We start from the raw sequence: 19,807 nt of genomic DNA on the forward strand, positions 1-19,807 counted from the left end.
AAATGCAAGCACGCACCTTATACTCACTTTGCAAATGCAAATACATTCACAGGTTTTAAAATAAAGACTGCATTTAAAAAAAAACCTTAAATAAACTGAAACTTTTTTGATTATTTGTTCAGCTGTAAAAACAACTGAGCCATGATTTGTGTATTTATAGAGCATTTTAAAGTCTCATTATAGGACATGACCAGATACTTCTTATTTAGTTTTTTTCCTCAATTACCCATAGAAACCCAACAAAAATAAGCCTTGTTTGCTCAAGAAGGGAAGAATGAGCAAAGGCTCAGCAGGGCCTGAAAGGACACAGCTTATCCGGCTTCATCTGGGAAACTCAGCCACAACAAGCACAGAAGAAGGGCAGGAACGGACCCCCCAGGAGAGAGGGGAATGGGGGTCGGATGACAAGGATGGGAGGAGGACAGGAGTTCAAAAAGCAGACATTAATCGTTCCAGTAATGAGGGAAATTTGAAGTTTGTCAGACACTTTCACAGCAGAATAAACACAAAAAAGCACACACACAAAGCATAACGAAGACAAGAACAAAGAAAATCTAAGAGATTAAAAAACATACAACTTCTAAAGCTGCAGCATTCAAATTCAATTTTTAAAACACGCTTGTATTCTCTAAAACTCTGAGTATTTCCACCACGGTCTCTCAAGACCAAACTGAGAACCAGTGAGCCTGTTAGCTGAATCACAGAGTAGAGCTTCTTGGTTCACCTCCTTCCTTTTGACCACAGCAAATAGAGTAGAACACTTAAGGAACATCAACATTCATATTTACAACTATTAAATAATGTCATCCTCCTTTTGGCTGTGGCAGCTAACAGTATTTTCTAATTAACAGACTGTGATGTAAGGAATAGGAAACTAAATGTCTGTTTATAAAATGTTTTAAAAATGTGGGGTATTTCATTAAAAATATAAGGATGCAAACACACATTGGAGGAGGCTCAGTGAACGGTTTAATGCAGAATGATCATCTATTGATCATTTTCCAAGTGTTCCCAGTGGTCTTCTTAGTAGGATTATGCTGTTTTAGCCAAAATCTAAATAAATAGTTTCTGCAGAGCGGCAGGAGTTCATCAGAATTTTACCTCTGAGTGGTGGGCAGGACCAATGGTGCTGAGTAATAACTTTTGTGTCAGACATACAAAGCAATTTCCGACAGCATCTTTTCATCTGCTCCTGATGAACATTAAATTGAATCAAGACATACTCAGAAATGCCATTTAAGCTACATTTTCTTCATACATGTGCTCCATCATCAGAAAGAAACTACAATTTTCATCGTAGTTGGTCTTTAAGCACTTACTAATTGTACAAAATACCAGGGGCGTCATGGTTAGGACTCTATTCTCATAGCGAGAAGGCTCTGGTTCAAATCACAGCTGGGTTCTCTTTGTGTAGAGTTTCCATGTTCTCCTCGTGCGTGGGTGGGTTTTCTCCATGCTCTTCTGTTTCCTCCAACAGTCCAAAAACTTGCTTCATATTAGCTGGTATCTCTAAATTGTCCCTAGGTGTGTATGTGAGTGTTATTGTTTAGTGGTGTGGTCCTGAAATAGACTGGCAACCTGTTCAGGGTCTTTGCCCAACAGTAGCTGGGTTGGCTCCAGCTACCCATTGCCCCCAAAAGGGATACAGTGGGGATGGATGGATGGATGGATGGATGGATGGATGGATGGATGGATGGATGGATGGATGGATGGATGGATGGACGAAATACCTTGTAAAGAAATTACACAAATTACTGTGAACAAGGCAACTGGCATTTCTCTAAATAAAAATAAGTTTCTTTTACCAAAACATAAATTCCTTCTTAACTCCTTGCAATAGTTTTGCATCAATTAAAATCCTCTCAGAAAATCCAAAATAACATAATCTTTGTTCGTTACCATGTTAACAAACAATAAATTAGTATTTTTTAAAGCAATTACACTTTGAACTTTGAAATATTTTTGCTTTTTTGTGGCAACAAGAAAAATTTTAAATTCTTAAGTTATTTTTTGACTTGATATTTGTTGATTATTTTAACACAATAAAATCTTGCTTATCAAAGTCAGTTTTTTGAGGAAGCTAATCATGAAATCATGTAACCGTAGTAACTATTAAGCAAGGTTCTCGCATGAGCTGGAGGCTCCATCAATGCTCAAGCAGTAGTGCAAGATGAACAGACATTTCTGAAAGTATTTTTATTTTAAATGCTTTATGATACAAAGGTCCATATTAGTGCAAATAATCCTTTTGTATTTCAAAGCTAAAAGAAAGTGTGTATCTCCTAAAAAACCCAACCCCTAACTGGCTCTTTTTCTGATGAGTCCCAGGAGTGTGATGTGTGATGTTTGTCCTGTTCTTCTACAAACTTCCTTTAAAAACAGAGCAATCAGTTTTTTATTACTATACAAGAAACAAAGTTGGGGTTAAATGTGAAATTAAAATCAAATACATAAGTAACCAAAAAGGTCATATTATATAAATTTGGGGGATGTGGGAGCCAGTAGCCTGGAGTTTGAGACCTCAGCCAATAAGAGCTTCTCAACATTCATAAGGTCCTGAGAGTCGCAGATGTTTCAGAAGGTTCCACCAATACTTCTTTCCCAAGTTGTCTTTTGACCAAGACATGCAGGTAAATGTATTCAAGTATATTATTAAAAGGAAAAGAAGTTGCACCTTATTAAGGGGAGAACCGTGACATTTTAAGAAAAGCGTTTGGCAGATTTTTTGCTAAACTTTAAAAGGCTGCAGAGTTTTTAAAGGTCAGCAAAGGTCCGCTCAGTAAATGGGAGATAATGAGGGGGAAACTGCAGACCTCATTAAAGTTTTGAGTTATTTAGCTGCCGTAAAAGGTAACAAGCAGTTGGTCTGTTTGCTTTACCGTTATCTTTTAACTGCTGAGCGCCTTTATTTTAGAATCTCTTCTGGTTTTGTGCAATATTTCCGTGAAACTTTTTTTTGGATTGGCAAATGTTGGTAGACAAGTTTAATACAGAGTTTTAAACTCGTTTGCATTCATTTTTGTTGGTTTTGTGTAACTGTTTGGGTTTTTTATTGTGTTTATTGGTCATTTCTGCTGTTTAAATCCTACCGAATTTGAAATAAAAAGAAAAGACTTAAATGTTCCTAACAGCCTTGTTTGTCAGACTTGTTATCAGGGTTGAACTTAAAAAAAAGCAGCCATAGCAGTGGTAAACACCTTATTCTGAAACAGAGTTTAACATTTTGGGGAAAACATATTTTTTTAGGGTTAAGTACCTTTCCCTTTCACATGATTGGATAAGCATCTCCATACATGATCCACAAATCGATGCATAAAAGGTTCAACTAACTTTGTGTTGATACAATACACTCCAATGTTGTTAACTAAATTGATGCATATGTATTATTAATTTGGCCTTTAAAACTGTACATTAAAATGCCCTTTAACAGGAACTTTTTTTTTGTTTCTTCTGGCAACATACAACCACAATCCAACATTATCGGTGGAACGAAAATGGCCGCATGGTTTGGAGACAGGTGGCAGTCCGGATGAGGAAAACAAAGATGAATATGGATCTAGTCGTCTTTATGTGGATGTATCAGAACGGAGCACAGCAAGGAGCTTGAGGCTTCCCAACTGTAGCTCCTACGTCACTGCTGCAAGTTTTTTTCAACAGTATTGAAGAAAAAAAAACTCAGAAATGCCATTTTAAGGTTTTTTTTTCTTTTATCTTGTCCTGTCCAACAGTTGAGCAAACAGATTGGAGCTGAATGCCTGTTGTGTTGGACAGATTATACTGTTACAATAGGCCCTATTGGTTTGTATTTTTATAAACCCCTTTTGTACTTAGGCTAAATCTTAGTTATATTGATTGTTGTACACATTTCTTGTTGAACCGGATGGAAAAGAGAAGAGAGAAGAAGAAAGTGGAATGTAAGAGATGGAGGGGGGGGGGGGGGGGGGGGGGGTAAGGGTACCAAAGAAAGGGGAGAAAAGGGGGTTAAGGAAGTCGGAGGATGATTACAGAAGGTAGAGGGAGGGGTAGAATCACTTAGCAACATGTTGAAAGTTTATCATCATTACTGTCAGGTGTAGATGATAGTCAAAAGGGGAGGGGGGGCTGTTCACACACACACACTCAAAATAAATTATACCTGTTGGCTCCAAAAATCTTCGCACAGACATGTCAACATGTACACAATAAAACTGCAGCTCACTCACACATCTTCATGCATACAAACAGCTTCATGTAAGGCGTTTCATTCTGTCACACACACTATTTCTGCAAACGTGAGCTGACACTTGTGCTCAGGTGAGTGTCTGTGTTTTACCGAGGTGGATAGTGAAATTTTAAAAAAGGGAGGGTGCGCGTCACCCCCACACTGCAGAAACAGCAGCGGCAGCCACCAACCCACCCCGCTGGAGGTCCAGGAGAAAGGGGGCCGCCCGCCTCCGCCCAGGAGGAGGGAGACCAAGAGTCCTCCTAGGAATGCCATTTTAAGTTTAATTTTGTTTTCTCTTTAAATGTCCTTCATCCTGAGAAAAATGCCACAAAAACATGTTAAAAAACACCAGGATGACGATTTTCATTGGAGTGGGTCTTTGAAGATGTAACAAGATGCAGTTTCTAAAAGGAAAAAAAAAGATTTTCATATAACATGCTGTAATATGATAGTAATATGCTAAACAGAAGATTCAAAAGAAAAACATTTTATTTTCATTTCAACCACCTCCCTCTAATTAGAACATCATATCCTACACGATTTGTAATCCTTTCTTTGATTTTTGAAGATGTTCTAAAAGTTTCATTTTCCAGAGTTCACACAGTTAAATTTTGAGTTACAGCATTGACCTTTTTGGGAGCAGGTCACATGTATCTTGTATGCATTGCTGCTGACCAGAACAGTTTTTTTGCTGCTCTGCCCTAACTCTGTCCACCCCCCCCCCCCCCCCCCCCCCCCCTTTACAGCCTGCACATCGTCCTCTGAGCCCCAAAAGCGGCAGCCCTGCGCTTTGTTCCAGGCGAGACGCTTCCTGCCGCTTGATGCTGTGTTTGCTTTTCTGAGCCGGCTCCCCGAGCTGCCGTTGTCCTCTGCTGTTTTAGTATTCATTCCTCTCCCTCTGTCTGTAACTCCTCTTCCTCTCAAGCCCTCCCACAATGCATCTGAACACACGTATCAGTGCAGGCTCTCCGGTTAGGATATGCCCCCCTCAGAGCCTCCCAACACGTTTGCTCATGAACAGACAAAAATGACCGTTCTGTCATGACCTATCAGCTTTTTACGTAACCGTCTGTGCTACTGTGTGTGTGTCTATATGTGTGCGTCTGTCCACAAACACATCACCCCGGTCGGAGTGTTGCTGAGCCAGCGGTGAGCGGGGGGGGCTGGTTTTGTAAAGAATGTTTGCTGACGTGACGCCACAGGTCTGCCTGTTCATACAGCACAGGATAAATCTGCCGTTTAAAGTTAAAGAGAAAAAGTTTATGCTTCACTTTATCATTTCAAAAATGAACATGGGAAATAAACAAGAACAGGCTTTCTGTTCTTCTGAGCTGAGCGTTGCAGTTTGGTCTCCACAAATTCCTGAAATGCTTCTGTGATTGTACAGCAACCATTCCAGGCACAGTGCATTGTCACATTCCAAAACATTTGACTTTTTCATCCATTTCTTATGTGTGTTAGGTTATGAACAATTTCAGCAGCATTCATTAAAAGTCTAACATAGATTCTTCTGAGGCAGAATCATCTTGTTTGTTTATCCTAAACCCACTGCTGATTGGGTTGAACGGCTGATTCCAGGTTCTAATTGGCTAAACCAGGGGTGTGCACATGTTGTGGTTCCCAATGTTTTTTTCTTTTTTTCATTTTAGGTATTTAGTTTTAGTTAAGTTTTGTCATATTAGATTTGTGTGAGATGTCAGCAAAATGATGGTAAAAGGTTTTCATGTACAGTTAGACTACTGTACCTGGGTACAGCTTTTCCAAATAAATTCTGAAAGAATCTCTTTCTATATTTTTTTAAGAAAAGTTTGTCTTTCCATACAACAAGATGTGTGATTGTCTCAGAAAACGAGACATTGTTTTGGTTGATAAGGGAGAAAACTGTCCATCATTCTCGTCATTTATTGTAAGTTCAAAGACTGTGTTCTGATTTTAAATGACATCGATTTCATATCATCAGTAGTTGCAGAAATGTTGCTCATCTCTCTGTGAAATTGAGCCTGCAAAAAAACTCCTATCATCTTCTTGTCCGTTGCACATTTGTGATTCATCATTGAGGATCACTTTCATCTAAATTACCCACAGTTCACGGCGGCTTCTGTTCAGCTCGCTTTGATTTGCTTTGTTCCTCTCCAGCTGCATTTGAGCATATCAGTTCCACTGACACGCGCTGCTGTTTTTACCCTTTTGGCTGCGTTGGAAATTGAATCTCTGCATGTTTTTCATTTCAGCAGAACTCTCTTCTTGCTCAGATTTGGGACTCCGCTGCACAGGAACAAGCAGTATCTTTTTGGTGTTGAATTAGAGTCTTTAAAGTAATGCCTCCCTTTGTTTCAGCTGACAGCTCTCTGTCGTGTTTCCTGTCAAATCTGCTCACTAAAGTCCGCTGGTATTATCTTTTAAGCTGATGCTCACCCGTATACTTTTGCAATCCTTCTCCCCAAAATGCATTTATTTAACTTTTTGTTGCCTAATTTATGTTTAATAATGAATAAATCAGAAAAAGAAATGGTTCTAAATAAGATTGTATGTAAAACAAAAGTCTACTTATTTTCTTCTAAGTCTAAAATAGTATATAGGATTTTTTAAAATAACGTAAACATTTTGACGAAATTCACTTACAAAGAAATTGTCAAAAGCGTTTCATTTTCTTTGAGTGATTCTCATTTTGTGACAGTGTTTTCAGTAACAAGCCTCCAGACAGATGAAAGCAATCAGGGATGACACATGAGTCAACAATTCACCGCAGCTCAGAGGATATTCATTACTGCAGTGACTGAGTGATTCTAAATTTTTGTCCTCGGGTCTCACAGTTGTGCTGTTTTTCTGTCCTATCAGGCAGTAAATTGCATTCACTTGGCGTCACGTTTATGGATCAGTCACTGATTCGATTTGCAGAATGAAAATCCGCAGCGCTCCTGTCCTCAGGGCCGGGCTGAAGACCACTTGCTCGGAGCAACAGTAAACAAACACAAAGGAGTACGTGTGTGTACAGATGCACACAGCGACCAGTGCAACCTTAGCACACATTTAAAAAGCATGTGATGAGGCAACAAAAAAAGAGAACCACACTTTTACATGTTGTGTGGAAAGTTTGGATGAAAGTTCTACTCCAGTGGAAATCATGCTTTTGGTGTTTTTAACCTGCACTTGTGGCATTTTTTCCATGATGGAGGACAAATCAAGAAAATTAGGATAAAAACTGAGTATTTCTTTATTCGAATCGTGGTGAATTAGAAGCAGACGTAAAAATGCCGTCAGAAAAAGCTTGTAGTTATTTCAAATCTCTACTGTGCTCCATTCTGATGCATCCACTTGCAGACAAATAGATTCATTTACGTCTTTGTTTTCCTCGTCTGAATTGGAATCTGGATCTAAACTGTACGGCTGGAAAGCTCCAATATTTCTCACCAATTTGTTTGCACTGGCAATGCTCGGGTGGGGTTGTGAGGGGCTGTAAGCTAGCAGGAAGAAATGTAAACTAAAGGAGGGCAAGCTCACTCTGCGCCAAAAGTCTCGCTCACAACTCAGAGCTGAATTTCTTATAAACTACTGCAGCTTTGCACAAACTATGTCCTAGAAAAGGCCAGGTTTATTGACTTTACCTAAAAACATCATAATCATAATTAAAAGACCACTGGAAACACTTTGAAAATGCATCAAAGGATGATTGAAGTGGGACTTTGTAACAATTCGCACACCACTCAGTGAGACGAACGTCACAACACACGTCTACGGGAGGGGCATGAAATATTAAGTCAATCTGCACACTAATATTTATAATAAATACTTGAATAACTACATTGAGCCCCATGTAGTCCACGCAGAACGCACTTCTTCAGGACCAAGACCACTGGAGAAGCCCATGCCGATGATGATAGTTCAATGACGCCATTGGTTAGCATCTTGTTGAGATGTTGATGATCGCTGATGTTGATATATTTTTTTATGGAGACAGTAGGCCCGCACAGGAAGCTCATCTGTTGTCATGATGTGATGTTTGATGACGTTGGTATTGCCGGTGGTGCTTGTCCATGTTTTTAAGTTTCAGGTCATGGTTGAAACTGATTTGTGGTGGCAACCATTACAACTTTAAGAGTTAAAATAAAATAGCATTTAATGCAAATCTGCAGCTTTTTTCTTCTTTGTACCCCCTCATGAGTTATGGCGACAATTCTTTTAGTTTGATGGAGAAACTGTTGCTGCATTCTTCTGTCATCCTAAGCTGCACTTTGTTTAGTGCAAACAAAGAAAGCTCAAATCACTGCAGGTGAAGCCGTTTCTGGAATGTAAGGAGGAGATCCTCGCCGCCTTTTCCACACCGGTTCCCAAAGCTCATGAGAGGGATGAAACAGGAAGACCCCGTAAATAACTTATCTGTGCTACGGGGAGTGTGCGACCTCCAAACAATGGCCCACGGGAAGTCTTTCCTCCAAACTCCTCGACTGTTTTAGACCCAAAATACACTGTGTACGCGCTGAGCGAGGTGACAGTTCTCTGCAAATCACCACAAACACAAACACACAAAATCTGGACGTGCTGCTGTTCATGTTCTGCGCTCACAGGCGAGATCATTGAAGGTATCACAGGACTCTAGGGAAGGAATCTTCTTTACATCTGCTAATGGAAACTCCACCAGGCATGCATGGGCCAGGTGGAGATTTCTGTGACTTAATTCCTGTTTGTTTGTTTGTTTTTTTGTCTTGACCGGTTGATGTCACAAAGCAGCCTGCATATGTTATATAATATTTGGTGACTTTTCGGGCCGGACTTTTAACTTTGGGTCCATCTGTTTCCCAGAACATCGATGTGACCAACTTCAGCAGCAGCTGGAGCGACGGCCTGGCTTTCTGCGCCCTGCTGCACACGTATCTGCCTGCCCACATCCCTTACCAGGAACTCATCAGTCAAGATAAGGTAGAACAGTACAGGAAGACTTAAGACACAAAGTCATGCTGTGAAGAACATCTCTCTAAAAAACAAAAGAAGAATTCTGAAAATTCTCTGTGTTAGACTGGATTCGTCTACAGATGACATCAGGCCCAGAAAAATGATGCCTAACAGGCTAGGAGTAGTCAGGGGGCTAAAACTTGTTATCAAAGGACAGCATAAAATCTGATTTACTTCTGAGGGAAAAACTTTGGTTTTGTTCCTAAGGCAATTTAAAACAAATGAGCAGGTAGAGCAGTCGAAAGTTACAACAGCGTTATTTCAATTTTTATCAGATGTAATAAAAATGTCATCCTATGTATAATAACCATTGCAAAAATAATTTTAGTATAGTACTGTTGTTTATGTAAAAGTTTTAAAAAGTAAAAAGACTTTTTTCTGTCTTGCAAGAAAATTAGTGACTGCATTTATTTTTTGAAAATGGGAATTCTTGGTAAGACAATTTTTCTTACCCCATTGGCAGATTTTTGTTTCTTGCTTATTTAAAGAAAATCTGCCATCGGGTAAGAATTTTTGGCGTATTACCGTACTAAGTAAATTAAAGCTTAAAACCAAAAAACTGTAGCCCAATCAGTGGCTTTTCATTTCTGATCTACCTAAGCAAAAATAAAAGTGTTTTGCAGTTAATTTTTTAAGATGACAATGTTTATGTTTTTATGTATCTAAGCTGATCTACTCAAAAATTACTTGCTGAAAATTTATTAGCAAGTAATTAAGGACATAATTCAGCACACTCAATGGAAAATCAATGTCCTCATCAATAGTACACACATTCAATGGGGTATCCGGACTTTCTCCTTATATCCTCAGAAAAAGGATTTCGCCGATAAGAGTAAAAGTACAACAAATGTTTTTTTGTTTTTTTTTAGAAAACTCTAAAAAAAAAACAAGTAAAATCTGATTTAAAACATCTTTTGTTTTATTTATTAAGCTAAAGACTCAAAATGTAAGAAAACTTTTAGATTTTCTCTGTTTTGTAACAGCATTTCGAAATATTTTTATTTTGTCACATTTGTCTGGAAAAATCCTTTAATGGGAAGAGCAGCAGAGCTGAGTTGGTGGGTTTTGGCTCCTGCAAAAGAGATTTCCAGGTTTTCATGCCATTGACTGTATAGCAGAACTGGACTGAGTGAGTGTGATGTCACCCATAGAAAATGCCTTACTTCCAGCTCCAGCAAAATGAAGCCAATTCTTTTGCCATTTTTCCACAATATAGACGTCACCATGTTGGAGCCAGACAACAGCGAATGGTCCGAAATGATTTGAGACAACATTTCTGTGACAACTACTTTCTGTCGCCAATCAGGGGTGGGCTTGTTCAAAGTCCACCCTCCTTCCACTGTAAGCGGCTCAGGAGAATCTGTCAATCGTTCGAGGTGGGGGCCAGCGGGCACCACATGCTTTCACTGAGGCATCTGATTGGTCAGTTTATAACTTGAATAACTTGCCATAAAGAAAACATATCCTGAAAAACAAGAACAAGAACATGTTAGGAAAGGTATCACAGCAAGAATGTTTAAGCACAATGAGTGATTAACAGTTGTTTATTTCTCTGTAGTGGTCTGTGGGATTTTGGCTTTTTGGAGCCAACGGTTACTTCCTGTTTGGAACGTAAGGGGGAGGGGTCCCTTTGTCCAGTTATCTTATTCAGTCAATGCTCCATGCGTGAATAGAGTCTGGTCAACAGGACAACTTCAGATTACAGTGTTCCTTTGCCATATCGCAGTTCATCTGTTATGGTCTCCCTGTTTTGCTTTTTATTTATTTTTTGGTGCAATTTCTTTTTTCCATTTGTTTTGTTTGTTCTGCTTCTTGATTGGCTTTTGACTTTGTCAATAAATTTCCTCCATGTCTAGTCTCCTGTAGAGAATGCACTCAGTTAATTAAATCTACGTAAATCTTTGATCGCAATCAGATCTTTTTCAAATTTGGTTTCACTGGCAAAATTGATCTCCAACAGTATAACATTTATTGCCTGAAATCATTGTTTAATATGCAAATAAAATAAAGACCATACCATTGTGTACCACTATTACTTTGTCAAATCTAATAAAAACAAAAGTTTCTTATGAAACTAGTAATAAAATGCTACAAAGTAAAACTTGTTTTCATGTCATACATACAGCATTTTCAAGCTTACCATTTCAGTTTTTTCTCAGCAGCATTCAAAATCCTCAATAAAGCTTTGAATTTCTGGGGTTTTTTTTTAGAAAGTCCCAAGAAAACACTACTTAAATTTAAATTTCTTCACAACTATATTTTGTGTTAAGGCTGACATGGTGGTAAAAATGTTTCATATTGATTAACTTGATTTCATGATTCCAATCGATTTGACTCCATACTTTTTTTTTTACATTGATTTCCCAAAATCAACATTTTCTTGGCTTTGAGTTTTTTATTTAGCAAAAGTTCTAAACCAAAGAAAAATGAAGTTTAATTGAAATGGCGTCAAATCAGGAAAAGTTTGAAGTGAATGAAAAACCAGATTGTGAATTTTGAAAGAAAAAATAATAAGAAGAAGAAACTCCAAAACTGATTTAACCTAAAAAATAACTGAGTGTAAACTTGAACTTCTGGTTTTCAGTTCACTCCTGATCCAAATTTGACTCCATAGATTTACCGTTGCAAAACTACAAAGAAAAACCCTAAAAACAAAATTGAATGGACTTTATTAGCCATGAATGGATTTCCCAAATAAAAATGTGTCCGGATTACAAATGCAAGCCTAAACTGCATTTTCTTAAGGGGTTGTGGAGTCTAGGATTCCGGTCAGGAGCGTCAGCTAGTTTGTTTTTTCCGCTGCTAAAATCCTTTTTTTATGTGTGCTGAACATGAGGAGGTAATCACTGACACCTTCAAATAAAATGATGGTTCCTGCAGGCATTACCAGCTCAGGCTTTTATAAGACAAGTTCCTTGGTTTCCTGTCGCTCTGCATCAGCATCACTGTGAAACCTCATCTTTAGGGTACTGTGTGCTACATGCTCTCTGATTAGAGGCTTTTCTGAGAAACCCAATTGGCTCTGAACTCAGATTTTCAGAATGATACTCCAGATGTAGCTTTTCACAGGGAAGAAGAGTGGAGTGGATGATGTTCAGGCTCTTGTCATCCTCTTCCACAGCTGCAGCTCCGGAAACACTGGATCATTGGCGCCTAATGTGCACTTGCCACTACCATTGAAACCATCATCCATGTTTCCAAGAGGGAAATGAGACCTTTTTATGGCTGTGAAGCCATTACAAACTGCATGTACTCTTTATATGTTTGCTGTATTAAAATGCAGCATGAAGCAGAGTCATGAGCGCGGCCTTGGAGCATTTGCAGCCGTCGTGAAGCATGTCGGCCGCTGATGGCAGCTCAGTAATGTAGATGTGCATGTGTGTGGTGCAACTCCAGCTTCACAAACAACACATAAACACCTCAGAACAGGCCTGACACATTCTACGTGATGAAGGAGATCATGGGCTGGTGCGTGCGGCGGGCCGTGCGGTGGTGATGGAGACGCTGCACAGCCCTTCTCTCTGAATAATTCAATAGACGCGTGTTGGCTTTAATAACTCTTGCTGAGTGACTTTTCCTGAGGCCCAAACACTGGGCGTCCTCACAGTGTAATCTGTCCTTCCAATTATCTCTCTGCCCCCCCCCCCCCCCCCCCCTTTCCACCCTGGATCATAGACAGAAACTCAAGGTTTACATTAGAGCGTTGGTTCAGTACAATGACCAAAACGTCTGGGAGACGCTCTCCGAAAGCCTGAGGAGGATTTCTTGTTGGGATTTTGTTGGTGTGTGCAGCTGATCTGCAGATGGAAGGGTTCAGGGGCTTCCACCTTCACCTAACAGCTCCTGTTTGTTTTGTTTAGGTCCGGAATCTGACCCTGGCTTTCCAGGCCGCTGAGAGTGTTGGCATCAAACCCTCCCTGGTGAGCCGAGCTGCAGCGGACTGCACGCTCACACACACACACACACACACACACACACACACACACACACACACACACACACACACACACACACACACACACACACACACACACACACAAATAACACAGAGAAGCCTTTGACTCCTCCAAAAACTATGCTTTGAATCTGTACAATTTCTTCTGACAGTCTGAATCTCAGAAATGTAATCAGTCTTCAATGATGACTTTCACAAAATCTTCAACTGCATCTGGAAAAACATTCAGACGGTTTATTTGTGAAGTGAAGCCCAGTATTTAGACTGAGGTCACTTCAGCAGAAATCTGAATTTATGGAGCCAGATCTAAAATAAAGGGAATAAAATTTATCAATAAAAAAATCCTGATCCGATCAAAATCTGCATGTCTTAATGTGCGTCATGTCATACATGTCCAAGAACGCGCTAAAAACACATTCTTGAAAACTAATTTAGTCCATGGTGTTCACATCGGGCAAGCAGGGAAGGGCTTCTTCTTCTTTTTCTACTGATTACTAGCACATGTCAACCACCTACAGTTGGAAGAGGCTTGGTGTGAAACGACAAAGCAGTGCAAATCTCATGAATCTTGCTCCAGGCTCTTTCTTTTACAGCTCTATTCCGATATGTAAGAGACTTGGTTTCATAGAATTCCAGCTGGCCACAAACTACAATTATTAATTTCTCCTCCATGTTCACTTTACAAACTTATGGTCAGTCTGGTGCATTAAGTCATTTAGTTTAATCAGTTGCTCATTTGGGGGCAATATCGCATAAAACAAGATCTGTCCAGAAATAAGAAAGAAAGAATGAAAAGAAAACCTTCTTTAACACTTACCTTCGTAGCGCACAGTTTCTCACAACAAATTTGTCAAGTTTTTTGTTATTTGCTCTATAGTTTGTATTCGCCCAATGGACTGCTGTTCTACTACACAACCTACACACTAATTTAATGGAGTCACTCCATGTTTGACTGTAGTCTTTGGAGAGTTGTGTGTCTTCGTGCACCAGGACTTACCTGCAGATCAACCCAGACCCTCGTTCTCTGGGGAACTAATGTTCACGTGTTTGGTTGATGTTCAGGTCAGATTCCTCGCCTGCTAAGTGAAGCAGACTATCAGAGAAAATGAACTGTTGTGTGGAACAATCAGCTGTTTGTGAAAGTGCCCTTTAGAAAAAGTTATATTCTATTTTTACCACTTTGATTGACCTCAATGCCTTTATCATGCAGTTAGTTATTTTTTAATACGGATTTAGGTTAGATTGGGTGCATTTAAACTTTGAAATCCCAGCCTTTTCTGCTTTGTTTCCTGACTGGTAATGATGTGTTGATATTAGAAGGAATAACTAACTAAAACTGAACCTTTAAACTTAACTTACTAGGGGGGGGGGAGTTTAAGTTTATTAGTTTTTTCATAGTCTTAACATAACAATTAAAAGGACTGCCCCCTGCAGGATATGAGGAATAATGCAGGTTAATCCTCTTTTTCATCATGACTATTACTGCATCAAAGTATCAGGCTGAACCCTTGTGCTATCCTAGGCACTTTAACATTGGGAGTTGGGTCATTTAGACCCTACAAGACAGTTCGCTGAACTTTTTTTCTTCAATGATTCTTGATCTTCACTGGTGTCTGTGAATTACATGAAATCATCTTCACCTTTATCCATCCTTTGTCATAGTAGGGAGAACACGTCAATGTAAGGATCGGGTCATCTGGACCCCATAGGATAGCACAAGGGATAATCACATCAGCTGTGTTTCCATTACACATATTTCTATTACACACAGAGAAAAACAGTTTTTCTTACAATGTTCTTCTGATAAAGTTTAATTTAGAGATTAGATACATGTTGAATTTTTAGAACAATAGATTAGAAAAACCAAATCGGCCCAGATTGTTATCTTTAAAACTGTCTTTTACATTGAACACAACAGAAAAAAGAGGAAAACTTAAAATTTCAGTTTCTGTATCAACAAGTGAATCACATAATTACAGACTTTATCTACTAACTGCTCAACTAAGTCATGGCCAATTTACCTTCCTCCTCCTGATCTTTGGATAGCTGCAGTTTTCTTTCACTTCTCTAACATTTGCGGTGTCTCCTAGTCACCAAACAGATCTCTGCTTTGTCCAACAAAGAGAATGTTATCCTCTTTTTGTGGAAGTCTTTAGCCTCTCTGAAAAATGGATTCCTCGGGCCAAAGATCTGGAGGTGGAACGCATTGAAGAGTTGGATTTGGAGGTGTAATCTCCAAAACGGCTTTATTGGATGTTGCTGCTCAAAATCTATGTTTTTCGTTTCGTAATGTGAAATTTCCACTTTTTCATCTACTTGTTAATTAAACTTTGTGCTAAACTGGAGTAAAATGAACCTCCCCGCCAAAATTGTCTTTAAAAACTTTGTCTGGTTTGTCCAGACAAAAAGTTTTTCCTCAAACCTCTCGGTTTAAGGAGAACTGGGAACGGTTAGGATGCTTCCCAGTGCTCTGATCATCTTGTGACTTTAGAGTTCCACTCTGATCATCACAATATGATCAGAGTGGAACTTTAAAGTCTTTTTCTCAAACAGCTCCTGCAACTGTTGGACCAGCTTAAAATCCCATCACATCGCTTCAGCTCACTGACATTTGTGCTTTTGCACCGGCAAACGCTGCATTCACTGGAAAAATCTGTGTGGGAATAAAAGTTTCCAGATCTGCTCGTCTGGTTGATATATACACAGAATTCTGATCTCCCTGCATCTGTTTCTGATGCATCTGCTCATTACCGCTCTGCTGTGACTGAACTGAAGGTTGGAAGAAACACCACATCTGCCACATCTGCCTGATTTCATTGATAAACGAAAGAAGTTACCAGAAGAGATTAGAGTTAACATTTGTTCTCCTATTTTTCCTCCATCCATCATGTGCGTGTGGTTTCACTGTTCCCATGTCTGTGGCTATAAAAACTAAACAGAATCCCGCTCTGACCCGGCTGCAGCCCACCCTCTTGGGTCTTTGCTGACAAACTTTTTTCCTTTGTTATCTTAATAAGAAGTTTCGACGCATCCCAGAATGCATTTCTGCTTCTTGGGAGTGAAGTTTCTGTGGGGGTCTGAGCCAGCAGTAGCTGTGGGGGGACTTATGTGTGAGGTGTGACGAATCCACAGCAGTGAACAGATTTCCCAAAGATGACCACACAAAGCTGAAGAATGCTGAATCAGGTCTTAGTCATCAGGTTTCGAAGATTGTTTTTATTAAAAAAAAGCAGCTTTAGGAGCTTTGGCACGCTTTCCTTTGGATTTCTTTTCCATTCACGCTCGGCGTATTTGGTAAATGGCGTATACTTATGTAGCGCTTTTCTACCTACAAGGCCCAAAGCACTTTACAGTCACAGACCCATTCACCCAGTCAAACATTCACACAATGATTGTGCCTCCGCTGCCAAACACTGGCATCAACCTACCACCAGAGGCAAGGTGGGGTTCAGTGTCTTGCCCAAGGACACTTCGACACATGGGTGTGCAAGGCGGGAATCGAACCTGCAATATTACGATCAAGGGTCGACCGCTGCACCACAGACTTCACGGGTGCTGTTTTCAGCTCCCTGCAGAAAGATTCAGCCGAGCTCTTGCTCAGTGCGGCTGGAGCACTGCTCTGCTTCCACCGAGCCTTCCTGCAGTCCCTCCTGTGTTTGTTCAGGTCATTGTTTTCCAGAAATGTAAACCTTTCCAGCGGCCTGAGAAAAAAGAAAAAGGCGTTTGTCCTGATTTTTCTGCATTTTTTTCACCAACTCCCCCAGGAAATGACGCAGCGATCTTTGGAAAGAACGATCGTGGACAGACTTCTGCTTCTTCCAGTTATTGTTTTTCTTTGATTTCTGGCTCTTTTGGCAAAGCAGGTGGTCTGTCGTTTGGCCTTATCTGCCCCACAGCTCTTTACCCTAAAAGCTTGAATGGCTGTCTCCCCTCTCTGAAGTAATGAGTTTTTGGCCAGACAAACCACATTCATCCCAGATTATTCAGTTTGGACATGAGATCCAATAGATTTGATCCTCCAGTGGAAAATGATAAGAAATAAAACAGGACAGGATATTGTGTGCATCAATAAAGACCTCTCCCATGTGTCCATGCCCACTCTCCAGTCTAAAACACACAAAGTGTTGAAACCAAAATGAGCTTCATCTGTCCTGCAGAGGCCGTCAGACTTCTGCTGCGGCCCACAAACTCTGAACAGGGGGGAAAAAAACAACTAATATAATCACAGAATTCACCAGAGGTGGGAGAGAGATTGTATATATTCAGACAAAAAAAAACTTTATTAATCCCAAGGGGGAAGTTAATCCTAACGGACAGGAAGAACACCTCCCCCCCAAATCCTTTGACGCAACGGCAGCCGCAAATAATAGGTAGTTAAATGAAATTTCCTCAATTTCACAATGTAGAAGAAGTAAAAAGCATGCTTTCATGGTGAGGTGTGCTGCACACAAACTGAGAGCTTTTCTGAGACTGAGACTCGAATCATCAGAGAAAAATGCAAACCTTCTGTGTTGGAACCATCATTTATCAATTGTATTTTTTAAATCATCTCTTCTGGCTGTTTCTGGGTAATAAATCATGTGGTAACTTGCTGCTCTCTCTCTTCTAACAGGACATAGAGGAGCTGATGAGGACCGACAGGCCGGACTGGCAGAGCGTCATGCTGTATGTCTCCCAGATCTACAAATACTTTGAGACCTGAGCTACAGCGGAAGAAAGGAGGACATGTTTAACAATGAATCTGTGGTCAGGATTGCAGCATACTGTAAGCTGCACACAGGAAACACATTTTGAATTTTGTGCAGATTTAAGCTCGGATAAGATTTTAGGTTTGTCGAAACTGAGAGCTTTGATGAGCAGAGATTACAGACTTTCATCACAGCGTCTGACTGAGATTCTCTACTTGTGTGCATGTTTGTTACCTCAATGATCAAAAAAAAAAACGGAATTATGTCATGTTTCTCAGAAATTACTTCTAAAAATGTGCCAAAATGTCCCACCAAAACAAGTTCTACCTGATTATCTGTGCATGACCAGCCAAATAGACAAAAACATGCAGTTCATCACTTTTGGGGAACTTTTTAGAATCAGATTCTCCTTGCAGAACGGAAAACTGAATATTCTTTCAAAATGAGAAAAATTATCCTGCCATCAGTGATCTGAAATGGAGCTGAGTTTTATAGACATATTTTTATGGAAATAAACAAATCTTCAGGTTTTGTTGTTGCAGTATTAATGAATGAGTAAATCAAATCTTCACATTTTACTTTCAAACAGCTGTTGTAAACTCTGCGTCTGTTTTGACTCTGAAACGGAGTTTCCATGTTGCCGAAGACTTTTATTTTGAAGGACAAAGTGTTATTTATGTAGGTACATATTGAAAGGTGGACAGGGTCCGTGTAGCTTTTCAGAGAGGGTGTGTTTTTTCTTAATAAAGTATTGTATTTCATTTATCTCTTGTCTTTGTTTTATTCATTCATTTGTTGCTCCGTGGATGATAGCCAGAGCAGAATTACCATTAGGCAAACACAGGGGATTGCCTTAAAATATTTCTAAAATCATTTCCACGCCCATTAATATTTAAGTCTGTCATAAAACAAATCACTGAAATAGGATAAGGCTGCATGTAAAAAGGTGTTTTGTCCTCCCCCTCCCTCTGCAGAAGTGGACTATTCCATCAACAGTAAGGTAACAGGCAGTACAACGGAAAGAAAAGAAAAAACAGGCAGTACAACGGAGTATTAGGGCCATCAAAAAAAGTAAAAAAAAATTTACAGGAGATGTATGTACTTAACATAATATACAAGAATTAATTCGTGAAATTATGAGAATATAGTTGTTACCTAACTAAGAAAAAGCCGTGCTTTTTCTTAAATAAAGTTGGTTGTGTTAGCCTCCATGCACATTACATGCCGACTAAATCCATCAGTGCAGCCATTTATGGTTTTTAATCAAAACAATCTATGTGCTATAATGCCTTTGGACCTCTGCAACTATACTGCAGATAACGTAAACCAACTGTTCGCTGGAAATCCACTCTTTATGGGTCAGGAATCTCCTGAAGAGGCCCAGTTTCTTGCAAAATTCTTTTCCGTGTAGCCTAGACTTCGTTTTTCCTTGTTTGTGAAGCCAACGCTGAATGAATGAAGGACAAGGATCTCCATGTTTCTCACACTCAAACACAGCATTGGTCCTTTTTTTTATTGTTTGTATTTCTTAGCAAACAGACTACTGCTTCACAAATGTAGGACTTTAATCTATTAAATTCTCAACTTCTAACTTGTGAAATGATAATTTTCTTATTGTAAAATACTATAGTGATGATCACCTTGGACACATTGGGCCTGCTGTTGGGTCTGGCAGTGTGGGGAGTTGTGGGATGCCATCCCATGGGCAGAGTGTGGGTTTTTGCCTTTGTGTTTTGTTGGCTGTTCTGCTCTGTTTGCTATTGGTTGTTTGATCCTGTTGTGTTGTTGATTTCTGCACCATTGGTGAGGATAACCCCCCCGTGATGTTAAAACGTTGGCATTCCAAAAAATAAACCCAGAGTTCGTCGAACTGCTTATCTCACCTCTTTCATTGCTGTGCTGTTACAACATTGACTCTTTTGATCATAAATTTACAACTTTTTCTACTTAAAGTTGTAACTCTTTGACTGTTTTTCTCATGATTTTAAGACTTCATTCTATTTAGGAAAA

At 39.6% G+C, this 19,807-nt stretch overlaps 1 protein-coding gene across 3 annotated transcripts in view; it reads left to right on the forward strand.

The window, feature by feature from the left end:
• specc1 (sperm antigen with calponin homology and coiled-coil domains 1) overlaps positions 1 to 18,562 on the forward strand; it is an 87,519-nt gene extending 68,957 nt beyond the window's left edge. For all 3 annotated transcript variants that reach the window (XM_011483765.3, XM_011483763.3, XM_011483766.2), the window contains 3 exons: positions 9,005 to 9,121; positions 13,015 to 13,074; positions 17,722 to 18,562. In XM_011483765.3, the coding sequence (XP_011482067.1) occupies positions 9,005 to 9,121; positions 13,015 to 13,074; positions 17,722 to 17,811 (267 nt within the window). In that variant the 3' untranslated portion in view covers positions 17,812 to 18,562. The remainder of the gene's footprint in view (positions 1 to 9,004; positions 9,122 to 13,014; positions 13,075 to 17,721) is intronic.
• Positions 18,563 to 19,807: the final 1,245 nt, after the last annotated feature.

This window comes from Oryzias latipes, chromosome 14 (genome assembly GCF_002234675.1).
Source record: "Oryzias latipes chromosome 14, ASM223467v1".
Lineage (NCBI taxonomy): Eukaryota > Metazoa > Chordata > Actinopteri > Beloniformes > Adrianichthyidae > Oryzias > Oryzias latipes.